The 23,293-nt window shown below is 44.5% G+C and overlaps 2 protein-coding genes across 2 annotated transcripts in view; one reads left to right on the forward strand and one right to left on the reverse strand.

The window, feature by feature from the left end:
* The window catches only part of LOC125459128 (ras association domain-containing protein 8-like), a 160,783-nt gene extending 146,789 nt beyond the window's left edge, over window positions 1-13,994 (reverse strand). Inside the window, exons 1-2 of the mRNA XM_059652074.1 lie at window positions 13,903-13,994; window positions 12,767-12,820 (exon numbers count right to left, since the gene is read on the reverse strand). The gene's annotated coding sequence lies outside the window, so the exon portion shown is untranslated. The remainder of the gene's footprint in view (window positions 1-12,766; window positions 12,821-13,902) is intronic.
* The window catches only part of LOC125459153 (lamin-L(I)-like), a 41,593-nt gene extending 21,298 nt beyond the window's left edge, over window positions 1-20,295 (forward strand). Inside the window, exons 9-16 of the mRNA XM_059651841.1 lie at window positions 97-311; window positions 1,085-1,169; window positions 4,486-4,672; window positions 7,096-7,215; window positions 10,421-10,659; window positions 13,742-13,905; window positions 15,109-15,188; window positions 18,375-20,295. Coding sequence (XP_059507824.1) covers window positions 97-311; window positions 1,085-1,169; window positions 4,486-4,672; window positions 7,096-7,215; window positions 10,421-10,659; window positions 13,742-13,905; window positions 15,109-15,188; window positions 18,375-18,509 — 1,225 coding nt within the window. The 3' untranslated portion in view covers window positions 18,510-20,295. The remainder of the gene's footprint in view (window positions 1-96; window positions 312-1,084; window positions 1,170-4,485; window positions 4,673-7,095; window positions 7,216-10,420; window positions 10,660-13,741; window positions 13,906-15,108; window positions 15,189-18,374) is intronic.
* Window positions 20,296-23,293: the final 2,998 nt, after the last annotated feature.

A 23,293-nucleotide genomic window follows, 5' to 3' on the forward strand; every position in this document is an offset into this window, starting at 1 on the left:
TCTGGGATACAATTAGTGAGCTTGAACATGCTTTGATTATCAGTCAGGCAGTCTCTAAAGAAGTTGCTAACACTCCCTTCCTTTCTCTGAATTAAGATTACATGATGAATTGGCTCGTTGGTTTGGGGGAGGCTTGGAGGAAGACTGTTCTGAAGTACAGATAGACTCCCATGGAGGAAGGCCGTACTTTCAGAAGCAGGAGGGGAACCAGGGGAAGGTGTTAAGGACGGCCCAGGACTCTGAAATGGAAATATTTGAACCTACGCTCTGTCCATCAGCCTTTATACCTGTCCAGGGTGAAAAGCTGCAAGGTATGTATAAAATATCCACTTCAGCTTTTGAGTTCTGTTTGAAGTTGTGGACACTAATTTGTACCCTCAGAATTATATAGAATTATATTGTGTTTACTGCACAGAAATAGGACATGTGACCTGACAGTTCCGTGGAGGTACCTACACTTTACATCAGCATCCACCCAATTTCTTTCATCTCAACATATCCTACCACTCCTTTCTCCTCATGTGTTTAATCCACTTTCCTCTAAGTATCTCTGCTGTTTCCCAACTATTCTTTTTGTTGGAAAGTCCTACATTCTTGCATTCGTTGCACTTAGAAGCTTCTGCTGAATTACGTTGTGTTTCCTGGTTGTGGATTATCTGATTTTGATCAGTTAGAGACAACAGTTATAGGGTCTGGCAAACATTGTGTGGGACTGTGTCCTCCAGAGGACTACAGTTTGATCGCAGCTTGATGCTGAGTTACTGCCACATTGTTGACCAACACCTTAAAGCCCAAAGCTAAAAGAGAGAAATCTGTGTTTATTAAATGTGATTAGCTGGGTCTGGAACCTCCTTGATTTAACAGTTTGCCAGTATTCAATGTCTTAAAGAGGTGGAGGGGGTCAGTGAGGCATGAAATACTGGCTCTACCCACCTCACAGCACAGACAGTAACCTGAGGCTGTTTAACAAGTAGTTAATGGGTTTTAAAGATATTTCCCAGTGCTTTCTCGAGCTGTTCACAGGGAATCAGTGTTTGTTATTCTCCATACCCTCACTGCAGTAAACATCTGCCTGCTTTAACAGATTCACAAATCACCCAGAAGCCATCAACAGAGAAGAATTGGGACTCTTCAGATCTGACTCCAAGTGGGAGCCCAGCAATATCCAGGTATCAGCAGGAGTAAAACCAAGGGATGGGTCTGTCAGAAATTCATCTTACCAACTTCCGTCAACTGTGCTGCCTGCCACCATCGCTCTCCCGCCCTGCCATTGGTGCAACCACCATCGCTCTCCCGCCCTGCCATTGGTGCGCTCACCATCGCTCTCCCGCCCTGCCATTGGTGCGCTCACCATCGCTCTCCCGCCCTGCCATTGGTGCAACCACCATCGCTCTCCCGCCCTGCCACTGGTGCGCTCACCATCGCTCTCCCGCCCTGCCATTGGTGCGCTCACCATCGCTCTCCCGCCCTGCCATTGGTGCAACCACCATCGCTCTCCCGCCCTGCCATTGGTGCAACCACCATCGCTCTCCCGCCCTGCCATTGGTGCGCTCACCATCGCTCTCCCGCCTTGCCATTGGTGCAACCACCATCGCTCTCCCGCCCTGCCACTGGTGCGCTCACCATCGCTCTCCCACCCTGCCATTGGTGTAACCACCATCGCTCTCCCGCCCTGCCACTGGTGCAACCACCATCGCTCTCCCGCCCTGCCATTGGTGCGCTCACCATCGCTCTCCCGCCCTGCCATTGGTGCAACCACCATCGCTCTCCCGCCCTGCCATTGGTGCGCTCACCATCGCTCTCCCGCCCTGCCATTGGTGCGCTCACCATCGCTCTCCCGCCCTGCCATTGGTGCAACCACCATCGCTCTCCCGCCCTGCCACTGGTGCGCTCACCATCGCTCTCCCGCCCTGCCATTGGTGCGCTCACCATCGCTCTCCCGCCCTGCCATTGGTGCAACCACCATCGCTCTCCCGCCCTGCCATTGGTGCAACCACCATCGCTCTCCCGCCCTGCCATTGGTGCGCTCACCATCGCTCTCCCGCCTTGCCATTGGTGCAACCACCATCGCTCTCCCGCCCTGCCACTGGTGCGCTCACCATCGCTCTCCCACCCTGCCATTGGTGTAACCACCATCGCTCTCCCGCCCTGCCACTGGTGCAACCACCATCGCTCTCCCGCCCTGCCATTGGTGCGCTCACCATCGCTCTCCCGCCCTGCCATTGGTGCAACCACCATCGCTCTCCCGCCCTGCCATTGGTGCGCTCACCATCGCTCTCCCGCCTTGCCATTGGTGCAACCACCATCGCTCTCCCGCCCTGCCACTGGTGCGCTCACCATCGCTCTCCCACCCTGCCATTGGTGTAACCACCATCACTCTCCCGCCCTGCCATTGATGCAACCACCATTGCTCTCCCGCCCTGCCATTGATGCAACCACCATTGCTCTCCCGCCCGGCCATTGGTGCAACCACCATCGCTCTCCCGCCCTGCCATTGGTGCGCTCACCATCGCTCTCCCGCCCTGCCATTGGTGTAAACACCATCGCTCTCCCGCCCTGCCATTGGTGTAACCACCATCGCTCTCCCGCCCTGCCATTGGTGCGCTCACCATCGCTCTCCCGCCCTGCCATTGGTGCGCTCACCATCGCTCTCCCGCCCTGCCATTGGTGCGCTCACCATCGCTCTCCTGCTCTGCCATTGGTGCAACCACCATCGCTCTCCAATCGCGTGATTGGTTGCCTCCCCACTGTTCTCCTGCCCCACCATTGTTGCATCCTTGCGCATTCTGCTGCCCTGCCTTTGATGGACAGGCCATCTCATGTTCCCAAGATGGCGGCAGAGTGGGGCACTCCAGCTGAAGCTCGTCTACTCTGCACGCTCTTCTTCTTTTCTTGCTCATAGTTCTTTAATTGTTTATTCTCTCCGACAATTCCTGACCTCCAGAGACCACTCCCAGCCCTCCGGCAAAGACTCCCAGCCTGGCCCAGTGCCTTCCTGGCATGGCGACCGAACAGCCTGATGTGAAAATTTACCGGCTTGGCGTAGCAGCCTCCTGGTGTGGCACCCTTGGCCCGGCATTGCAGTCTGAAGTGATCTCCCAGCCTCATGATCCCCAGAGTGAAGCCCAGCATGGTCTGGAGCAGGGTCTGGTGTGGACTGAAAGCTAGGTTCCAGCATGGTATGCTGTTCTGAACTCTTATCTCTGCGATGCTGGACGTTTTATTTCTCTATCATCTAAAGTCTTGTAACTAAAGAAGCTGTACCTAGATACCTTGTACTAATGTTGGCACTGTAAGTGGTGATGTATAAACATTTTCACCGTACTCATTGAGTGTATGTGACAACAAAGGCTAATTCTAATTCATTACCTCCCAACAAACAACTGCATCACAGCTTGTGTTGTTACAAACCATCAAATAATATGTTCAAAGATAAGCAGCAGCAAGTGACAATATATCAATACAAAGAACTGTTTTAATAGAAGTGTTCATGCAGAATGCTTGCTTAGAAGTAAAACGATCAAATCTCTGACACTTTGCTAAGCCCGCTGACGATAGTTTCTTACTGTTTCTTGTCCTGACTTTTTTTTTTCAAAACTGGAGGCTGTTGATTTCACATGTAATCTCAAGAGAAATGAGGAGACGCCCACTTCACTATCCAGTCCTGTGATGACGATAATGAACTTGGACTGATATTTATTATGAGTGTGTTTCTGTGCAGGAGCATGCCTGTGTGTGAGAGAGAGCCTGTGTGGTACTTTGAGAAGCTTGCACAGTTTCCAACTCCATATACCTGGGATCAATCTGACAGGAAACAACTATAGTGATGCTAGAGAGGATGCAAAACAGACTTACAAGAATTACTAGAACGCTAAGGTTATAATTTTCAGGAAAGATTAACCAGATTGCAGTTTTCTTCTTCAGAAAAGTGAAGATTGAAGATAATCTTATGAATGCCTTTGAAATTATGAAAGTGATAGATTGGAGTTGATGGAAACGTTTTATGTAGCCAGTGATTAGGATCTGGAATGTACTGCCTGAGGATGTGGTGGAGACACATTCAAACGTGGCTTTCAAAAGAGTTTTGGATAATTATCTGAAGACAAATAATTTGCAAGCCGACAGAGAAAGGTGGGGGAGTGGGGCCAGGTCTCTCTTGCAGAGGATTGGAAACACTCGGGGAGCTAACTTGCTGTGCTGTAAACATTAGAAAGTCTCTGCTGTTGCATGAGATACAAACAGCACACAGATTAGTTGGAGCACATTATTTATTTCCCTGCTTTATTGAAACATTGAAACCCTGCAGCTGAATTAGAACTGGTAGGCTTTTATCTGAGCACGGAGTGCTAAGCATTTATATAGCCTTCACAGTCTATACCAACAGACTAAGGGGTCAGGGCCAAGCTGTCCTTCAGTAGCATGTAAAATCCACATTCATTTCACAAACTCAGATCAATCATAGTTGTTCTTCTCTCTTTGCTTTAGAGCAACTAACTCTGTGAAGATACAGGAGGTGGATTCCAAAGGCTGTTTTGTTCGACTGTTCAACACATCCTATGACAAGAACATAGACCTCAGTGGCTGCACTTTGCAACAGAGAGTTGGTGCTTATCCAATCTCTTTATACCGCTTCCCACAACACTCACGGCTTCCAGCACAGCAATGCCTCAAGGTAATGGCATCAATAGCATATCACTACCATCAGCATCTGTTTCTACTGTCTATACATTATTACTCTGTCTGACACTACAGCTTCTCCTGACATTGCTAGGATCTATCTGTGCCTTCCCCCTCCATTTATGCGAAACTTTTCACTCTTTTCTAATGGACCAAAATGATCAGAAAAGAGAGGGAAGGGAAGTTTAAATCCTAGATTCAGCACAGGGTCAAAAACCAGCTATTCGCCTCCACTCAGGCCTGTCGACACTACACAATGTCTCACCAGTGAAAATTGGGCAATTAATCCTGCCCCTTTCTGCAATTACGATCCCAGCTAATGGGAATGCCAATGAAACCTGGCTTGATAAATCATAAATAAGAGGTAACACAGTGTGAAGCTGGAGGGACACAGCAGGCCAGGCAACATCAGAAGGGCAGGAAAGCTGACATTTTGGGTCAGGATGCTTCTTCAGAAATGGTGGTGGGGGATGAAGGGAGCTCTGAAATAAATAGAGAGAGAAGGGATGGGGCTGGGGAAGTTAGGTGGGAAGGTGAGTGCAGGTAGGCAGTGATGGGGATTGGTCAATGAGGTGGGAGGAGCGGATAGGTGGGAGAGAAGATGGACAAATTGTGTCAGGTCAAGGAGGCAGGGATGAGAGGGAAGGTTGGTCGTGGGATGAGGCCGGGGGTGGGGAGATTTTGAAACTGGTAAAATCTATATTTAGGCTATTGGGCTGTAGGCTCCTGAGGCAGAATATGAGGTGCTGCTCCTCCAGTTTGCGGGTGGTGTCATTGTGAGACTGGAGGAGGCCCAGGATGGACCAGGCCCACCCCTCCTCTCTCTATTTATTTCTCAGCTCCCCTCTCCCTCCCCATTTCAGTAGATTTGTCCTGACCCGATACGTCAGTTTTCCTGCTGCTCTGTCGCTGCCTGCCCTGCTGAGCTCCTCCAGCTCCACACTTTATTATTTCTGACTGCAGCGACTGCAGTGATTGATAAATCATAAGTTCAATTTTTGCAGTTGGACCCTGTAGCAGTTAGTCACTGAAATTATTGTAATAACAAGAACACAAATTTACTACTCAGGATGAAAACAAACAAGCCTCTCTCTATATAAGACAGGTTAGAAGGACTTAACAAACTGCAAAACACTAATTCAATCTTTTTCTTAGAACTATCCTTCATTCAATCCCATTAAAGCTTGAATCCACTCTTACCTCCTTAATTCCTTCTTTTTCCAGAATGGATGGCCAAAATCTCTTTTCAGCTTTAAGCTTCTACACAAATGCTCACCGCTTTGAGACTTTACAAATAAAACTCCTCTGCTTGGATTAAATGGCTTCTTATCTGAAAACTGCATTCTTTTAATTTAGAAAAAAAACCCCTGATCTGTTTTCTCTATCTTGACAATAAAGTCCAACTAGCGAGTTTTGAGAAGATTTGTAGCTCAGGTTGAGGTTCTGGATGTGAGTTTGCTCGCTGAGCTGGAAGGTTAGTTTTCAGACGTTTCGTCACCATTCTAGGTAACATCATCAGTGAGCCTCCGACGAAGCTTAATCAGAGGCTCACTGATGATGTTACCAAGAATGGTGACGAAACGTCTGAAAACTAACCTTCCAGCTCAGCGAGCAAACTCACATCCAGAAAGTCCAACTTTGTAAACACATCGTCAATTAATGAAGGTATCTTATCATGCACTAAGCTGAGGTCACATGCTTTCTTAGAAATGATATCTTCAGTTCACTGATCTAAAATGACTTTATGACCTTTTAACAAAAGTAGTAGAACTGAAACCATAAATGTAGTTTACTTTAAAATTCAGTTTTCAAATGATGATATCATATTATACACCTAGGCCAACTTGAAAGGATCTCAAGCATTGATGCTCAGGATGTGAGCACTTTGGGCAAGCCAGGATTTATTGCCCATCTCTCCTTACTCCAAGAAGGGGATAACATAACAAAGTGTCTCATTTGGCCACCTCAGAAGACAGTTCATAATCACTGCTATAGGTCTGGAGTCACATATAATCCCTGCCAGTGTAAGGATGGCAGGTTTCCTTTCGTAAAAGACGAGTGAAACTGTTGGTTTCTACAACAATCTGGTCAAAGTGTCATGGTCATTTCTGCTGATAAAAGAATTGCTTGTGGGATCTTGCTTCGCATAACTCAGCTGTCATGTTTCTGTACTTTACAACAGTGACAGTACTTTGAAAAGCAGATTTCATTGGCTGTCAACTGTTTTGGGATGCACTGAGGATGTGAAGGGTACTATAAAGTAAAACCTTTTTATAGTTACTGTACCGTGACCCTTTCAGCACAGTGATAGGGAACTCAGAAGCAAATCATACGGCTCCCTACAAAAGGATTTATTGTGAGCCAGAAGGAAATGTTCTCCCCCCTGGTTTACTTCCCTTTGTTTTCTCCCCCAAGTAGATTTGGGCTGCAGTATCTGACATCTCCCAAAGGCTTCCATCTGACCTTGTTTGGCAAGAACAACACAGATTCCGGAGTGGACCAGAATGTACCACATCTCTTTGCAATTCAAATGGTCAGGTAAGAAAAAAAGAGGGTAGTGGATTGAGGAGTATGTTCCATGATGGGCAGAGACTCTCAAACCTTGTCAATTGTTTTCTTGGATGAGCAGGATTTTACATTCTCCAGACGGTGAGTCTGGAGATAGGAGGTGTTCATTAATTCTAGCACATGGCTCTCCAGCCATCCCGCTCCTGACCTGTTCAGATTTTTTGTATTTTTGAATGGAATTTGGGTTTCGTCGATGAAGCTCACATTTCTTGCCCACTTCTAGTTGCCCTAAAACTCTGTTCTGAGATCTGAGGAAGGGTCACTGAAACGTTACCTCTGTTTTCTCCTTCACAGATGCTGCCAGACCTGCTGAGCTTCTCCAGCAACTTTGTCCTGGCCCTAAAGCTGACTGGTTTTCTGGGCCATTTCAGGAGGCAATACTGTGGGCATGGACTCACATGTCGGCTGGACCATGTAAGGAGGGTAGATTTTCTTCCCCAAAGGACTTAAGTGAATCAGATGGGTTTTTATAACAATCAACAATAATTACAGGAGGTCACCATTAGATGAACTTTTAATTTCATATTTTTGATTAATCAAAATTTTACCAGGAGCCCAAGCAAAACTGGACTCGGGGATATTGGGGGTCAGTCATCTCAGCTCCAGGGATCTCTGCAGGAGTTCCTCAGGGTGGTATCCTAGGACCAAATATCTTCAGCTGCTTCACCAATGACCTTCCCCCCATCATAAGAGAGGGGGTGTTCGCTGATGACCACACATTATTCAGCACTATTTGCAGCATCCACAGATAGCGAAGCAGTAAGGGCTGATAACATTCAGCCCATACATGGCAAGTGACATTCATGTCACACAAGAGCCAGCAATGACCACTTTCAGCAAAAGAGAATCTAACCATCGCCCTTTGACATTCATTGGCACTACCATCACTGAATTCCTCCAAGATCAACATCTTGGAGTTACCATTGACCAGAAGCTGAAGTGGACTAGCCAACATTGTGACTACAAGAGCAGGTCAGAGGCTAGGAATTCTGCAGCAAATAACTCCCCAAAACTTGTCTATCAAATATAAGCTCAAGTCAGGCGCGGATGGAATTCTCCCCACCTACTCAGAATGCAGCTCCAGCAACACTCAAGAAACTTGACACCACCCAGGACAAAGCAGCTGTATGATTGGCATTACATCCACAAACATTCGCTCCCTCCATTCCTGATGCTCAGTGGTAGCAGTGCATTCTGTCCACGAGATATATTGCAGAAATTCAGCAAAGCTCCTGTCAAACCCACAGTCACTACCATGTAGAGAACCGAGGGGGGAAGACACGTAGAAACACCCCCTTCTGATGAAGGGTGTAGGCCCAATACATCAGCTTTTGTGCTCCTGAGATGCTGCTTGGCCTGCTATGTTCATCCAGCTCCCACTTTGTTATCTCGGATTCTCCACCATCTGCTGTTCCCATTATCTCTCCCATCTGCAAGTTCCCCTTCGAGCCACTCACCATCCTGACTTGGAAATATATTGCCATTCCTTCAGTGTTGCTGGGCCAAAATCCTGGAACTACCTCCAAGAGGGAGTTCAAACGAAACATTTTCCTCAGTTCTACAGAAGAAAGAGGGACAATTCACAGCACATAATGGAATCCATCTCAGATGCCACTGAATTACGATTCTCTGCTGCAGGCTGTCAGTCAAGCTACTGTATGACTAAATAAGAATAAGACAAAGGTACAGGCCAGATTAAAGAGGATTGAAGTCCAATTGTTAGCACAAACAGTGATCACCTTAATGACCCAAAAAAGTATCCCAAAGGTGTGGCTCTGTCCTGTAATGAGCAGATGTTCCACACAAACTGGGTTAGAACATAGAACATAGAACAGTACAGCACAGAACAGGCCCTTCAGCCCACAATGTTGTGCCGACCATTGATCCTCATGTATGCACCCTCAAATTTCTGTGACCATATACATGTCCAGCAGTCTCTTAAATGACCCCAATGACCTTGCTTCCACAACTGCTGCTGGCAACGCATTCCATGCTCCCACAACTCTCTGCGTAAAGAACCTGCCTCTGACATCCCCTCTATACTTTCCTCCAAACAGCTTAAAACTATGACCCCTCGTGCTAGCCATTTCTGCCCTGGGAAATAGTCTCTGGCTATCAACTCTATCTATGCCTCTCATTATCTTGTATACCTCAATTAGGTCCCCTCTCCTCCTCCTTTTCTCCAATGAAAAGAGACCGAGCTCAGTCAACCTCTCTTCATAAGATAAGCCCTCCAGTCCAGGCAGCATCCTGGTAAACCTCCTCTGAACCCTCTCCAAAGCATCCACATCTTTCCTATAATAGGGTGCCCAGAACTGGATGCAGTATTCCAAGTGCGGTCTAACCAAAGTTTTATAGAGCTGCAACAAGATGTCACGACTCTTAAACTCAATCCCCCTGTTAATGAAAGCCAAAACACCATATGCTTTCTTAACAACCCTGTCCACTTGGGTGGCCATTTTAAGGGATCTATGTATCTGCACACCAAGATCCCTCTGTTCCTCCACGCTGCCAAGAATCCTATCCTTAATCCTGTACTCAGCTTTCAAATTCGACCTTCCAAAATGCATCACCTCGCATTTATCCAGGTTGAACTCCATCTGCCACCTCTCAGCCCATCTCTGCATCCTGTCAATGTCCCGCTGCAGCCTACAACAGCCCTCTACACTGTCAACGACACCTCCGACCTTTGTGTCGTCTGCAAACTTGCTGACCCATCCTTCAATCCCCTCGTCCAAGTCATTAATAAAAATTACAAACAGTAGAGGCCCAAGGACAGAGCCCTGTGGAACTCCACTCACCACTGACTTCCAGGCAGAATATTTTCCTTCTACTACCACTCGCTGTCTTCTGTTGGCCAGCCAATTCTGTATCCAAGCAGCTAAGTTCCCCTGTATCCCATTCCTCCTGACCTTCTGAATGAGCCTACCATGGGGAACCTTATCAAATGCCTTACTGAAGTCCATATACACCACATCCACAGCTCGACCCTCATCAACTTTTCTAGTCACATCCTCAAAAAACTCAATAAGGTTTGTAAGGCATGACCTACCCCTCACAAAGCCGTGTTGACTGTATTTGATCAAGCCATGCTCTTCCAGATGGGTTGTGAATTATGCTGTTGTGGATATTTGCTGAAGTTGAACGTTAATGGCTACATTCTGACCTTTTGCAGCCTATCGCTTGGTACATCCCCTTACATAAATTCTCAGCTGCTGCCAACTCGTTTGGTGTAAATGATGATGCCTCAGAAGACTGGGGCCCTGTGCTGCTGAAAAAACAGCCAATATCTCAAACAGTGACCCCATTGAAACAGTGCAAGCAGGAAGCAGCTTGGCCACCCAGTCCTGAAATGATCATTCCATCTGACACACGGAGAAACAGCTGGACAGACTTTGTGCCATTACAGAGGAGGTAACAGCGTAACATTAATTCAAAGGGCCCTTGCCTGTATTTGCAGCTGGAATTCAACAACTAGTTAGATGCTGGGGCTAGATGAGTTGTACAGAAACAGACCATCAGCCAATTGCATCTGAGTTGGCTGGTAACTAGAACAATCCTTCAAACTAATCCCACTATCCTGCGCTCTCTCCACACTTCTAGATCAATCCCAAACTAATCCCAATGCTGGCTCTCTTCCCACTTACATGTATTTGTGGCTTTCATAGACGTATTCAGTTTTCCACCGAAGCGATTTATTTCAGCCTCTTGCAGTGAAGCTATTCCTGCATCAATAAACCTTTGTGAAAGCACATTGTTCTAAATCTCTCTTCAGGGTCTCTTTGCTAATTTATAATTTGGCCACCTCATCACTGACTCCCCAACCAGAAGGGATGTTCTTTCTCTATTCAAGACGTGGTATAATTCTAAAAATCGCTAAGATTTCCTTTTACCTCTGTGCTCCACTTAAAACACTCAATATTCTAATCACTTCTGATAACACTAGATTCCCTTCCTGGTTACATCCTGGTGAATCTATACTCACTGTTTTCTATGACCATAGGGACTTTTCTAAAATTAGACATGAAACTGTCCTTAAATGTGGTTAAATTGATGTTTGTACACAATTATCAATATTTCTTTGCACTTCCCCTTTATCAAACTGTTATTGACCTTCTGATAACTTTATCTCACTGCTCAACCTTCAATGAATTTCTGTATTTATTTAATGGGTGTCTGTGTTATATCGTCACCCTTTGTTATCTTTTGATTTAGTGTTCACTTCCAACCCTTGTCTGTTTATTTTCCCAAAGTCTACATTCCTCGCATTCCTCCATATTAGCCTGCTTCTGCCATTTGTCTGCTCCCATTTCCCAATCCATCTATTGCCGTCCATAGATTTCTCTCATGTATCCTGTTTGGAGTTGGAGACTGTTCTGCCTGAATCAGATCATCTGTGCACACCAAAAAATGAAGAATATAACCCTTCCTCCGATCTGAGGCCTGCACTTTACATATCACAATGAGCAGAAAAACATAGGAACACGAGGAAGCAGCTTGGGCTCCCAGTCCTGAAATGATCATTCCATCTGATAGACGGAGAAACAGCTGGACAGACTTTGTGCCATTACAGAAGAACCCCACCTCAAATCCATATTCTCACCTTCCTCCATTAACCTTTCACCCCCTTGGCTTACCAAGAATCTATCCATTTCTACCTTAAAAATATTGGAAGACTCTACTTCGATCCCGCGTTCACAGAAAGAATTCCAAAGACTTACAACCCTCGCTGAAAAAAGCTGTTCAGCTTTTCTCTGCATGAATGGTCCCCTATTTTCAACTAAAGTGACTCCCAGCTCTAGGTTCTTTCACAAGAAGAGGAGAAAGCAGCCTCTCTAAATATACATTAAAATCTCTCTGGATCCTATACATTTATGTGTGAATCAAATTGCCTCTTACTCTTCTAAACTCCAGCAGATACAAGAGGAGCCGGCCTAATTTGCCTTATTAGATAACCCATTGACTCCAGATATTAATCTGGGAAACCTCTCTGATCAACATCCGTTGCTTTTTTTAAATCCATGCTTAAATAAAGTGGCCAAAATCACACACAGTATTCAGTGTGGTCTCAACAATGCTCTCTGTAACTGAAGCATAGCCTTTGTACTTCTGTAAAATTCCCCTTGCAATAAACACTAACCATTAGCTTTCCTAATTACTTGCTGTACCTGCAGATTAACCTTTTGAATTCATGCAATAGGACAACCAGATTCTCCCTACGTCTCAAAACTCGCAGTCTCTTATCATGTAGAAAATATGCCTCCATTTTATTATTGTTCCATTTTAGCCCATTTGTCTTTGCTCACGTACTTAACCTGTAAATATCTTTTTAAAAATCCCAAAGAACTGCAGATGCTAGAAATCAGACACAAAACCTGGAATTGCTAGAAAATCTCCACAGATCTGGAACCATCTGTGGAGAGAAAACAGAACTAATGTTTTGCCTTTCATATATCTTATTAACCTTACCACCAGTTGACTAGTTTAGCCCTTAGGAATAGAATTAACATTAATCACTTACCAGATGCTAAGTAGGTAGCTTGCTTTTTCTCCTTTAGCAGAGGAAGTGCCAGTCCTGGAAGGAGAAATCATTAGAAAGAGCAAAGACAGAGAATTACTTATTCCCATTTCTCAGTCAAATGCCAGCAGACTATTGCAGATTTTTAAAAATCTCAATGATCTTCTGGCTCAGATGTAGGCACATTGCTACTATGCCAGAAAAACCCATGTACTTTACAGCGAGTTGCATTCAAGGATTAAATTGGCATATACTCCTGCCCCAGGCCTTTCTGTTTTCAGGACACTAACACTGCACCACTAAAGCCTCTCCAAGTCTGCATTTTTAAAATTTAACCTTTTTTTTTGTAACAAGCCTTTCAGACCCTATCAGATGAATTGGTTTCAGTTGCTTTTTTAATTAACTAAGCTCTTGTTACAATTGTGCTTAGGGCTGGGGCCTAAACTGTAGACTTCAATTAAAATGCTAACAGCAAGCAAGTTTTAAAGAAAAAAATTAAAATTATCTTATTTATCAGCTGCCAGCATTCAGCGTTCAATGAGATCATGGCTGATCTGCAACTTCGCTCTATGAATCCAGTTTTATCCTGTAGCCGTAAACATATTTGGATAATACAAGTCTTTCAATCTCAGATTTCCATTTACAAATTAGTTAAATATTAATTTCCATTTGCAGAAGAGAATTTTAATCATTTACCGTCCTCTTTGTGTAGAAGTTTTTTTTAATGTCTTTCTCATAAGACATGGCCCTAATGTTTAGACTGTGCCTTTAATCCAAAACCAAACAGCACAAATTGCTTCTTTCTATCTAATCAGTTGTTCCTCTATTATGCTGAAAACTTTGATCAAATCGTCCACTAATTTTCTTAATTCCAGGAATATAACCTGAGTCTGTGTAATCTCATACTGTAATTCTTTCAGCCCATCTATCATTCCGGTAAATCTAGGTTGACGTTAATCTTTTTATGTTTTATCCTAGACAAAGTATTTCAGCTCACTTTTCCTCAAACAGTATACGTCCCCAGTCGAACACCTCCAGCCTCACAGAACACAGCAGCTTGTGTTCTCTTAGCTTGGAAGAGACAGAAATTAATTCCTATTTACAGTCCAGTCTCATATCTCTGCCTTCGGATTCCTTACCCGGTAAGTCAGATCATTGCATGCAGAAACCCTTCAGCTATTCAGTTTTGTCTATGTGTGTTTTCCTTGGAGTCTTTCACTTCCCCTTTTCCACACATCTTGACCAGACAGCAGGCCCATTTTCCAGTTGGGCATAGCTCTTACAGATCCTATGACCTTAGTCCAAGGTGATTTAGTCACAACACCTCAATCCACCTACCCCTTCACTCTGTGTGTCAGCTGCACAAGACCAAGTCTTGGTTCCTTGGGCAGAGAGATTAGGGTGAAAATGTTCACACTCGTGGAAAGTCTGAAAATGGGAGGGCACAGTTTTAAAGTGACCAGTAGGAGAAACAAAAGCGCTATGAGGAAAGCTTTTTCATGCAGGGAGTGATTACAGTCTGGAATGCGTTATTATATGGTGGATAAAAACCAGAAGAACTGCGGATGCTGTGAATCAGGAGCAAAAACGAAGTTGCTGGAAAAGCCCAGCAGGTCTGGCAGCATCTGTGAAGGAAAAAACAGTTAACGTTTCGGGTCCAGTGACCCTTCCTCAGAAGGTATATTGTGGAGGCAGTTTCAGTTGTGCAAAAGAGAACTGGATGGTTATTTGAAAAGCATCAATGTGCAGGATTGGGGGAGGAATGCAGGAAAACGGCACGAGATAAGATGCTCATTTCGAGAGCCAGCATGGACAGACATGATGGGCTGAACAGTGACCATCTTCACTGTAAGACTCTGTGAGAGTGAGTAGTATGCCTACCTCTGAATCAGGATGTAAAGTGATCAAGTTCCACCCTGAGGACCACAGGATGCCCAAAGTACTTTACAGTCTTTGAAATACAGTCAGTGTGATCAGATGAGAAACATTACAGCCCATTTGTGAATGGACAGCTTCCTCAAACTGCAGTGAAGCAATAACAATAATCTGTTTTAATTTAGACTGACAGAAAGATAAATATTGCCCTGGACAGGCCTCCTCTGCTTTACAAGTAATGGCTGTGAGAGGGCATGATTCCTCAGTTTACTGTCTCATGTAAAGGACAGCTCTCTGATAGTGCAGCAGCCCCTCCTCAGTAGTGGGCAGAAATAGGACTTTTCAATTCCGAGTTGAGAATATTATCCACTGAGCCTAGGACATGGGCAGTGTTTTACCCGCTAGGACAATGTACAACGAGCTTGTCTTTATTTGATTGATGTTAATTCCTCTGTCTGCCCCTTGCTTAGTTACTCCTGATTCTTCCGAACTGCAGTCACCAATTCAAATGTCCAGACGATCGAGTCACACTGAGGAACTAAATTTAACGGTAAGTCAACCATAGATACTGGGTACTTGGGAATTACAGTAGGCAAGTGGCATTACCATATAGGACATTGCAATCCAGTCCCATTTGCCAACATTTGGCCCATTTCCCTCTCAACCCTTCCTATTCATACACCCATCTAGATGCCTTTTAAATGTTGCATTGCAGTGGCCTCCAACACTTTCCCCCCTTCAGTTCATTCCATACACACCACCCTCTGCGTGAAAAAGTTGCCCCTTAGGTCCCTTCTGAATCTTTCCCCCCTCACCTCCAACCTATGACCTCTAGTTTTGGACCACCTGTCCTGGGGAAGAGACCTTGGCTATTCACCCTATCAATGCCCCTCATGATTTTATGAATCTCTATAAGGTCACCTCTCAGCCTTCAACACTCCAAGGAAAATAGCCTCGATCTATCCAGCCTCTCCCTACAGCTCAAACTCTCCAAACCCCAGCAACATCCTTGCAAGATATTTTCTGCAACCCTTTCAAATTTCACAACATCCTTCCTATAGCAGGGAGACCAGAATTGCACGCGGTATTCCAAAAGTTGCCAAACCAATGTCCTGTATAGCGGCAGCATAGCCTCCCAACTCCTGCACTCAATGCACTGACCAATAAAGGCTAGCTACCAAACTCCTCTTTTGCTATCCTGTCTACCTGTTTCTCCAGTTTCAACCTGCACCTCAAGGTCTTTGTTCAGCCACACTCCCCAGGACTTTACCATCAAATGGATAAGCCCCACCCTGATTTTCCTTTCCAAAACGCAGCACCTCACATTTATCTGAATTAAACTCCATCTGCCACTCCTCACCCCATTGGCCCATTTGATCAAGATCCCGTTGTACTCTGAGGTAACCTTCTTCATAGACCACTACACCACCAATTTTGGTGTCACCTGCAAGCTTACTTACCATGCCCCATACATTCAAATCCAAATCATTTATATAAATGACGAAAAGCAGTGGACCCAGCACCAACCCTTGCAGCTCACCGCTGGCTCCAAATCTGCACTGTTCACTTACTTATCCAGAGATAATGGGAACTGCAGATGCTGGAGAATCCAAGATAACAAAGTGTGAAGCTGGATGAACACAGCAGGCCAAGCAGCATCTCAGGAGCACAAAAGCTGACAGAAGGTTCTAGGCCCCAAACGTCAGCTTTTGTGCTCCTGAGATGCTGCTTGGCCTGCTGTGTTCATCCAGCTCCACACTTTGTTATCTTCACTTACTTATTCAAATGTCTTTCAACCATTATAACTAAACCAACACCCACCACTTCCTCTGGAAGTTCATCCACACAGGAATTACTCTTTGTGCAAAAGAAATTGCCCCCGTGTATTTTTTTAAACAATTCTCCTCTCACCTTAAGAATATGTCCCCTAGTTTTGAAATCCCCCATTCTAGGGAAGGGATACCTGCCACTCATCTTATCTATAACCCTCTTGATTTTATAAATCCCTATAAGGTCACCCCTCAATTTCCTACACTCCAGTGAGTCAATTCCTAGTGTATCTGGCCTCTGCCTTTAACTCAAATCCTCCATCCTTGGAAACGTCCTAGGAAATCTTTCCTGAATCCTCTTCTGCTTAATAACGTCCTTCCTATAACAGGGCGACCAGAAATTTTCTCAGGAATGCTCTTGAGTCCCTGGATTTGTCAGGAGGATTGATTTAGGATACCTGGTTGGTATGGGCGACTTGGGCCTGTTTCTGTGCTGGATGGCTCTATGATTCCATGTAAAAACACTCCAAATGCAGCAGGACACACTCTTGGAGCTTCAAGTTGTGGCCATACTGACATTGATTTTAAGTCCGGGAAACTGAAGGAAGGAGTCAGGCCGCATCCGCTTTTCTCTTCTACTTCTCTCCCACGCCCTTCCACTCTAAGTTGCTCTCCCAAAACTCCCTCTTCTCTTGCCCTCAGTAAACATTAGGCTTGCTATCTTCCTTTTCTCCAACATTGCAGAAGTGCCTCACTGCTGGAGAGTGAAAAATGCAGTGCAGCCTTCCACAGTGTGAATCATAGAAGCAGTACACATAAAAAGGGCCATTCAGCCCGCAATGCCTGTACTGGGTCTTTGAAAGAGAGTTATCCAATTGTCTCTCTCTCTCCCTCTGCTCTTTACACATAGTTCAGTCATTTTTTCCTTTCAATGTATCTTTCTAATTCACATACATCCGTGAACTTGTGCTGATGCTCACTCTCCTCCCAGCAGCCTGTTCCCTCAGTTTCTCCATCTTTCCACTGGGTGGCAGCAGACTGTTCAAGAATTGGTTTCCCTGCCACTGTAAGAGTGCCTTCCTGGGAGTTCTTCTCCCCCACTAGTGTGTAACTACGGTCACCCTGTAAAACCCCGTCCCTCACCCATTGTCCTTACTCAAGGTCAGATGATCTCTTGCAGCTGGGATCGGAGGACACCACCACCCTCTGAACCCAACCCCCACCATGTCAACTCACCCGTCTCCCATCCCCACCCTTGTCCATCAGCAATATTCATAACTTTTTCTCTCCCCAACCCACCCCCCCCCCCAAAATAGTTTAAACATCAGCAAATATGAAATTCTGGAAGAGAACAGCTCAGAAATACTGACTGTTTTCATGCAGAGACCTCTCTCGAAAGCCACGCTATCTCTGCAGCCATTTTATAAGAATGTCCTGGCTCATTTAAGGATATTTACTTTCAAACATATGTTTCACTCCATGGAATTAAAGATTAATTGCTTGTATACAATAGCTTAATGACAGTGCTGAGGGAGTACTGCACTTCCAGAGATGCAGTGTTGTGGGAATGTGCACTGTCATTGGGACAGCATACACAATGATGGACTATGAAGGTGCTGTCTTCTGATAACTTGTTTTAATGAGGCCCTATCTCCCTTGAGTGGTGCCAAAGATCCTATTTTTGATGTATATCAACATTTCTATCCACTGTTCAGGCCAATATTTATCCATCAAATAGCAACACTAACAAACACATACTTGCCTTTTATCGCTTCAAATGTTTATGGGAACTCACTCTGCACAAATTAATTGCTGTGTTTTCTGACAACACATCAGTGACTACACTTGGAAAGTACATTGTTGGCCGTAGAATATTTGGAACAGCCTGTGAAAGATGTGCTCTGGAAACTTCTTTCAATTACAATTTTATGATCAGTAACTTTCTGCATTTCCATCTCTTCGAGCAGACCGTCCCACACCGACTTGCCAAGGCTTGGCTACTGCCTGGGCTGGTCACGCAAAGAAACACTCGCTCAAAGTATACACTTCGATTTAAGAGCTACCTACCCTTCACAACAGACACCCACATCACCAGGAGATAGAAATCGTCGAGAGTGAGAACAACAAGAGGAACTGTGGAAATGGAAACAAGAGAACCATCATTCAGCTCTGAAAGCAGTTCCACATTGGAATGAAATCATTGCTGATTTTTGACTTAACTCCAAACACTTGCCTTAGCTTCAAATTGCTTTTTACCTTTTCAAGGAGAAACATATCAATCTTAGACTTTGAATGTTTGAACTAGTAGCTACTGTTTGTGGGAGAACATTCAATAATTCTACCCGTAGCTTGAAGAAGTATTTCCTAACTTCTCTCCTGAAAGGCCTGGCTTTGATTTTGAGAATCTGAACTCTCCCATTAGCAGAATTTGTTTTTTCTATTAGTCCTATTAGTTCTTTCCACATTTTTATGATTCTGGGCAAGGCCCCAAATTATGATTTTCAATAAGATCACCAACTTTATGTTACAATCCTGTTAGGGTCCAGTAACTCTTTTTTTAAGGTCTACAACAAATGAGACTCGGGGATGTACTAAAAAATTAAATCCACAAAAATTCCGGTTTAGAATAAACAACTCTGCTTACTCTTAAATTAAAATTGTAATGCAACCTACATGTACAACTGATTTCTAACAATTAAAATTAACACTTGATAAGCATGGGTAATAGGCCATGCTCAAACATCCCTCAGCACAGTGAATAGTAAATACAAACAAGACAGATCTCATAGATTTCTCAGTAGCTCAGTAATATCAATGACATGATGGATCATCCAATCTCAATAGATTTCACAAGAGATTATTTTTCACTCCTGTTGATTTGGACTGAAACTTCCTCCCTCCCAGTCCAGTTTTGGACAACAGAGTTGGCTGCTCCCATTTTCGTCATCCTCTTTTCCTGCATCTATGTCCCCCTGGGCCCTGAGCACTAACTCATGGGCTTAACTCCACCTCTTCAGCATTTAGCTAGTCCCAGCAAGCCAGTCCTACCCCTAGGCTTTTTGCTGAGCTTTAACCTTGCTCAGTTACAACAAGCAAATACTGCTTGTGAGCTTTTCAACCACCAGACTGTCAGGTCCGCTGAGGTATTACTGCTCACAGGTATCCTCTGAGTCCCTCTAAATCTTTCATTGTGCTTTTCCCTGAGCCCAGTCCGCACAGAGTTATTCAACTTGTTGATCTCGTGGGGTCCCTAATGACACAGACTCAGCATAGATCAGTTGCCCTGACCGCAGCACACCCACAGTTAAGCTCTTAGAAAAAAAGGTAGATCCCTCTTTTTTTCACAACTTGTTCTATCTCCTTTGAATACTACTGAACAGTCTGAGTGACCTGTTAAAAACCAGGCAGAATTGAACATTGCCACTTAACTACTGTTGAAACTCTCCAAACCACTGAACACTGCAATGTTGTCATTCCCAGAAGAGGCTTTCAGCACAAAGAATGCTTACAAAAAGGAGGATTCAGCACAATATCCTCACAAACTTCAATCAAGTTACTCCTCAACTTTAAGGATATTTTCAAATCAACCCCACTCAGAAATGTTCTTTCAAACCTCTAGGACAGGTGAGTCTTGAACCCAGGCCTCCTGGCCGAAAGGTAGGACATTGCCATAAGCCATAAGAGCGCCTACCTTTAATTTTTCACTTTTCATATCAAGAAATATTGTCATACACAACCAAATAGCCCCCATCCTGCGCCCCCTACCCATCACCAATGGCATTTTTTTCATCTGTTCACTATCCACTAAAGCGCCTGTGTTTCAATGGAACCCATAACTTTCTACTTTTCCTTTCAACTACCATCTGTAATCACCCATGCAGTCAATTAAATATTTACATGCAAAGCTTGTCAACCCGCTCTGTGATGTTTTCACCCACCTCTGAAACAGATGTGACTTGAACCCAGGCCACCTGGCTCAGAGGTAGGAATACTACCCGCGTGCCGCAAGAGCCATCCTTAACAAGCTACACTCCGAAATTAAGTTGAAACTAGCTGGATGTGGGAATGGGGAATCAATTTGTCTGCCCGTGCTGGCCTTATTTATCTGGCGTGCAAGACACAGACCATTACAAGGAAGGAGGTCGCTTTGCTTAAGAAAATGGGAAAGGAAAGAGAGGAGACTTGCTCAAGCCTGCATTAGTATTTTTTTTTAATCAACTTGCTAAAATGCTAGAATTTAAAATAAAATCCAGGAATCACTTGATAAAGCCCAGAACTTTAGGCCACTTTTCAAACCATATATTACTTTACTCAACTAATCTGGGCAGGTCGGTGTTGCTGAAAAGGTCAATATTTGTTGCCCATCCCTAGTCTCCCTTTGGGAGGGAAAGGGAAGAGGGGGCTGGGCGAGAAGGTGCAGCTTCTAGTCCATACATGGGAGGTACTCCCATGGCCCCTTTCACCCAGTACCTTACCAACTATTCAGGACAGACAGCGCTACCCACTGGTCATCCCTTCCATCAGGGATAACTGGGTGAGCACCAGGATAGGGACCGGGTCTTCAGAAGTCAGGAATGGGAGCTCAAATTCCTCCGCTGGTGGTTGGAGAATTTGAACTCACTTTTTAAACCATCCCTGCAAGTGAACAAAAACTGATGTTTCGGGCCTAGACGCTTCATCAGACTCTCTGATGAAAGGTCTAGGCCCGAAACGTCAGCTTTTGTGCTCCTGAGATGCTGCTTGGCCTGCTGTGTTCATCCAGCCTGACATTTCATTATCTTGGATTCTCCAGCATCTGCAGTTCCCATTATCACCTGCAAGTAAACAGCTGGTTTCAGTAAAAGTGACTGAAGATTTCAAATTAGACATAAAAATATCCAACTTCAGGAAAGAAATCTAACACCCTCACCTGACCTGAGCCATGATGTGGGTCCAGCTCCATGCCAAAATCATTAAGCTTCAAGCACTGTCTGAAGTAGTTACTTTGTGACATTAAGAATACATCTGCAGGGACTAACAATTAATGCTGGCTTTGTCAGTGATGACCAGGTCTTGAGACTGAACTAATATGTTAAACAAAGTTCAGGCTAATTATTACTATCATGATCAAACCATGTATAACAGACTTATCAGTTTCAAATTAGTCTCATTCTGAATGTCGACAATTTATTCAGCCTGGTCCCAATGTGGCATTGGATATATCATCATCATCATCATCTCACAGGATTGGATATGACCTGGTCCTATTGTAGGATTACATACAGCCTAGTCTGATTGGAGGTTGGATGCTGCCTGGTTCCAAGGTAGAATTGGAAACATAGTGAAACAAGAGGAAACGAAATGAAACAGAAATTGCCGGAGAAACTCAGCAGGTTGGGATTTTTGAAGAAGGGGCATGGGATAATAAACATTAACTCTGCTTTCTGTCCGCAGATGCTGAGTTTCTCCATCAATATCTGTTTTTGTTTCGGATTTCTAGCATCCCCAGTTCTTTGTGTTTTGTTTATAATTAGATACAGCCTTGTTGCCATCATAAGATCAGACGTATCCTACTCCCATCCCAGTGTTAGATACAGCCGGATCCTGTTGTAAGATAGAGACCCTACCCAGTTTGCGAGGGGAGCAATCAGAAGGAGCTCCTACTACCCTGAACTTCGTGAGAATGACTGGAGTCACATTTGAAGAAGTTACATCAGGATGATGAGATCTTCAGAAAAATGCAAGCTGACTGACGTAAAATTCTTTCAGAGGTAGTGGGAACTGCAGATGCTGGAGAATCTGAGATAACAGGGTGTAGAGCTGGATGAACACCGCAGGCCAAGCAGCATCAGAGGAGCAGGAAAGCTGACATTTTGGGCCTAGCCACTTCTTCAGAAGAAGAGTCTAGGCCTGAAACATCAGCCTTCCTGCTCCTCTGATGCTGCTTGGCCTTCTGTGTTCATCCAGCTCTACACCCTGTTACCTCAGACGTAAAATTCTGCCAAGCCAGGACTTTTAAAATGAATCTGCAATTGTTAACCATGCCCCAAATAGCTGCAGCAGTAGTATTAGTAATTTTGTGAAGCTCTTTGGAATATCCTGAGGCATGACAGAAATGTGATTCTTTCTTTCTATTTATACCTTTGGCTGTGCTCACTCACTGACTTGTTATCAGCTACTCATGTGAAGGGTTTAAGGTGTCTTCCTGCATAGGGAAGCTGCGGACTTTGCGCAATATCTGCTTTTGGCCAGCGGATGGCAGCAGTTGGCACATTTCTGATTTCTGAATAATAATCACCTTAAATCTGATGTTATGTTCTAAAATTTAAAATTAAAGATATTTGGGCTGCAATTTACTTAAAGGCTTAAAGTTTGAGAAGATTTGTAGACTTGCTCGCTGAGTTGGTGGGTTTGGTTGCAAATGTTCTGTCAGGCTTCACCAGAGGTGCACCGACGATATTATCTAGCAGGGTGATGAAACATTTGCAACTAAACGCACCAGCTCAGCGAACATGTCTACAACCTTACTTAAAGGCTGTGGATGTCACTGTAAACCGAAGGTACTTTGAAAATTTGAACTAAATTAGTACTGTAAACCATATCCCCCATTTCTAAATGGAACTATGCAATTTGGACTTATGCTTTGACTAGCTTAGTGTAGTCATGTGATCTCTAGTTCTCTTGTAGATTGTCTATTTGTGCAGTAAATGGCATTTATTAGATATGCCAGTTGAAACTTTGTGTTGAGAACCGTGCAGCTGAAGTTGTATGAATTTTCAGAGCTGCAAAAGATTTGAGTGAGACAGGACTTGGAGTAATACTTATGCAGTAGGGATAGCGAATTGCATTTGTGTCCAGGGCATCAACTGAATGATGCTACTCACAGAAAAGGAATGCATGGCTATAA

Source organism: Stegostoma tigrinum, chromosome 17, assembly GCF_030684315.1.
Source record: "Stegostoma tigrinum isolate sSteTig4 chromosome 17, sSteTig4.hap1, whole genome shotgun sequence".
NCBI classification, from domain to species: Eukaryota; Metazoa; Chordata; class Chondrichthyes; order Orectolobiformes; family Stegostomatidae; genus Stegostoma; species Stegostoma tigrinum.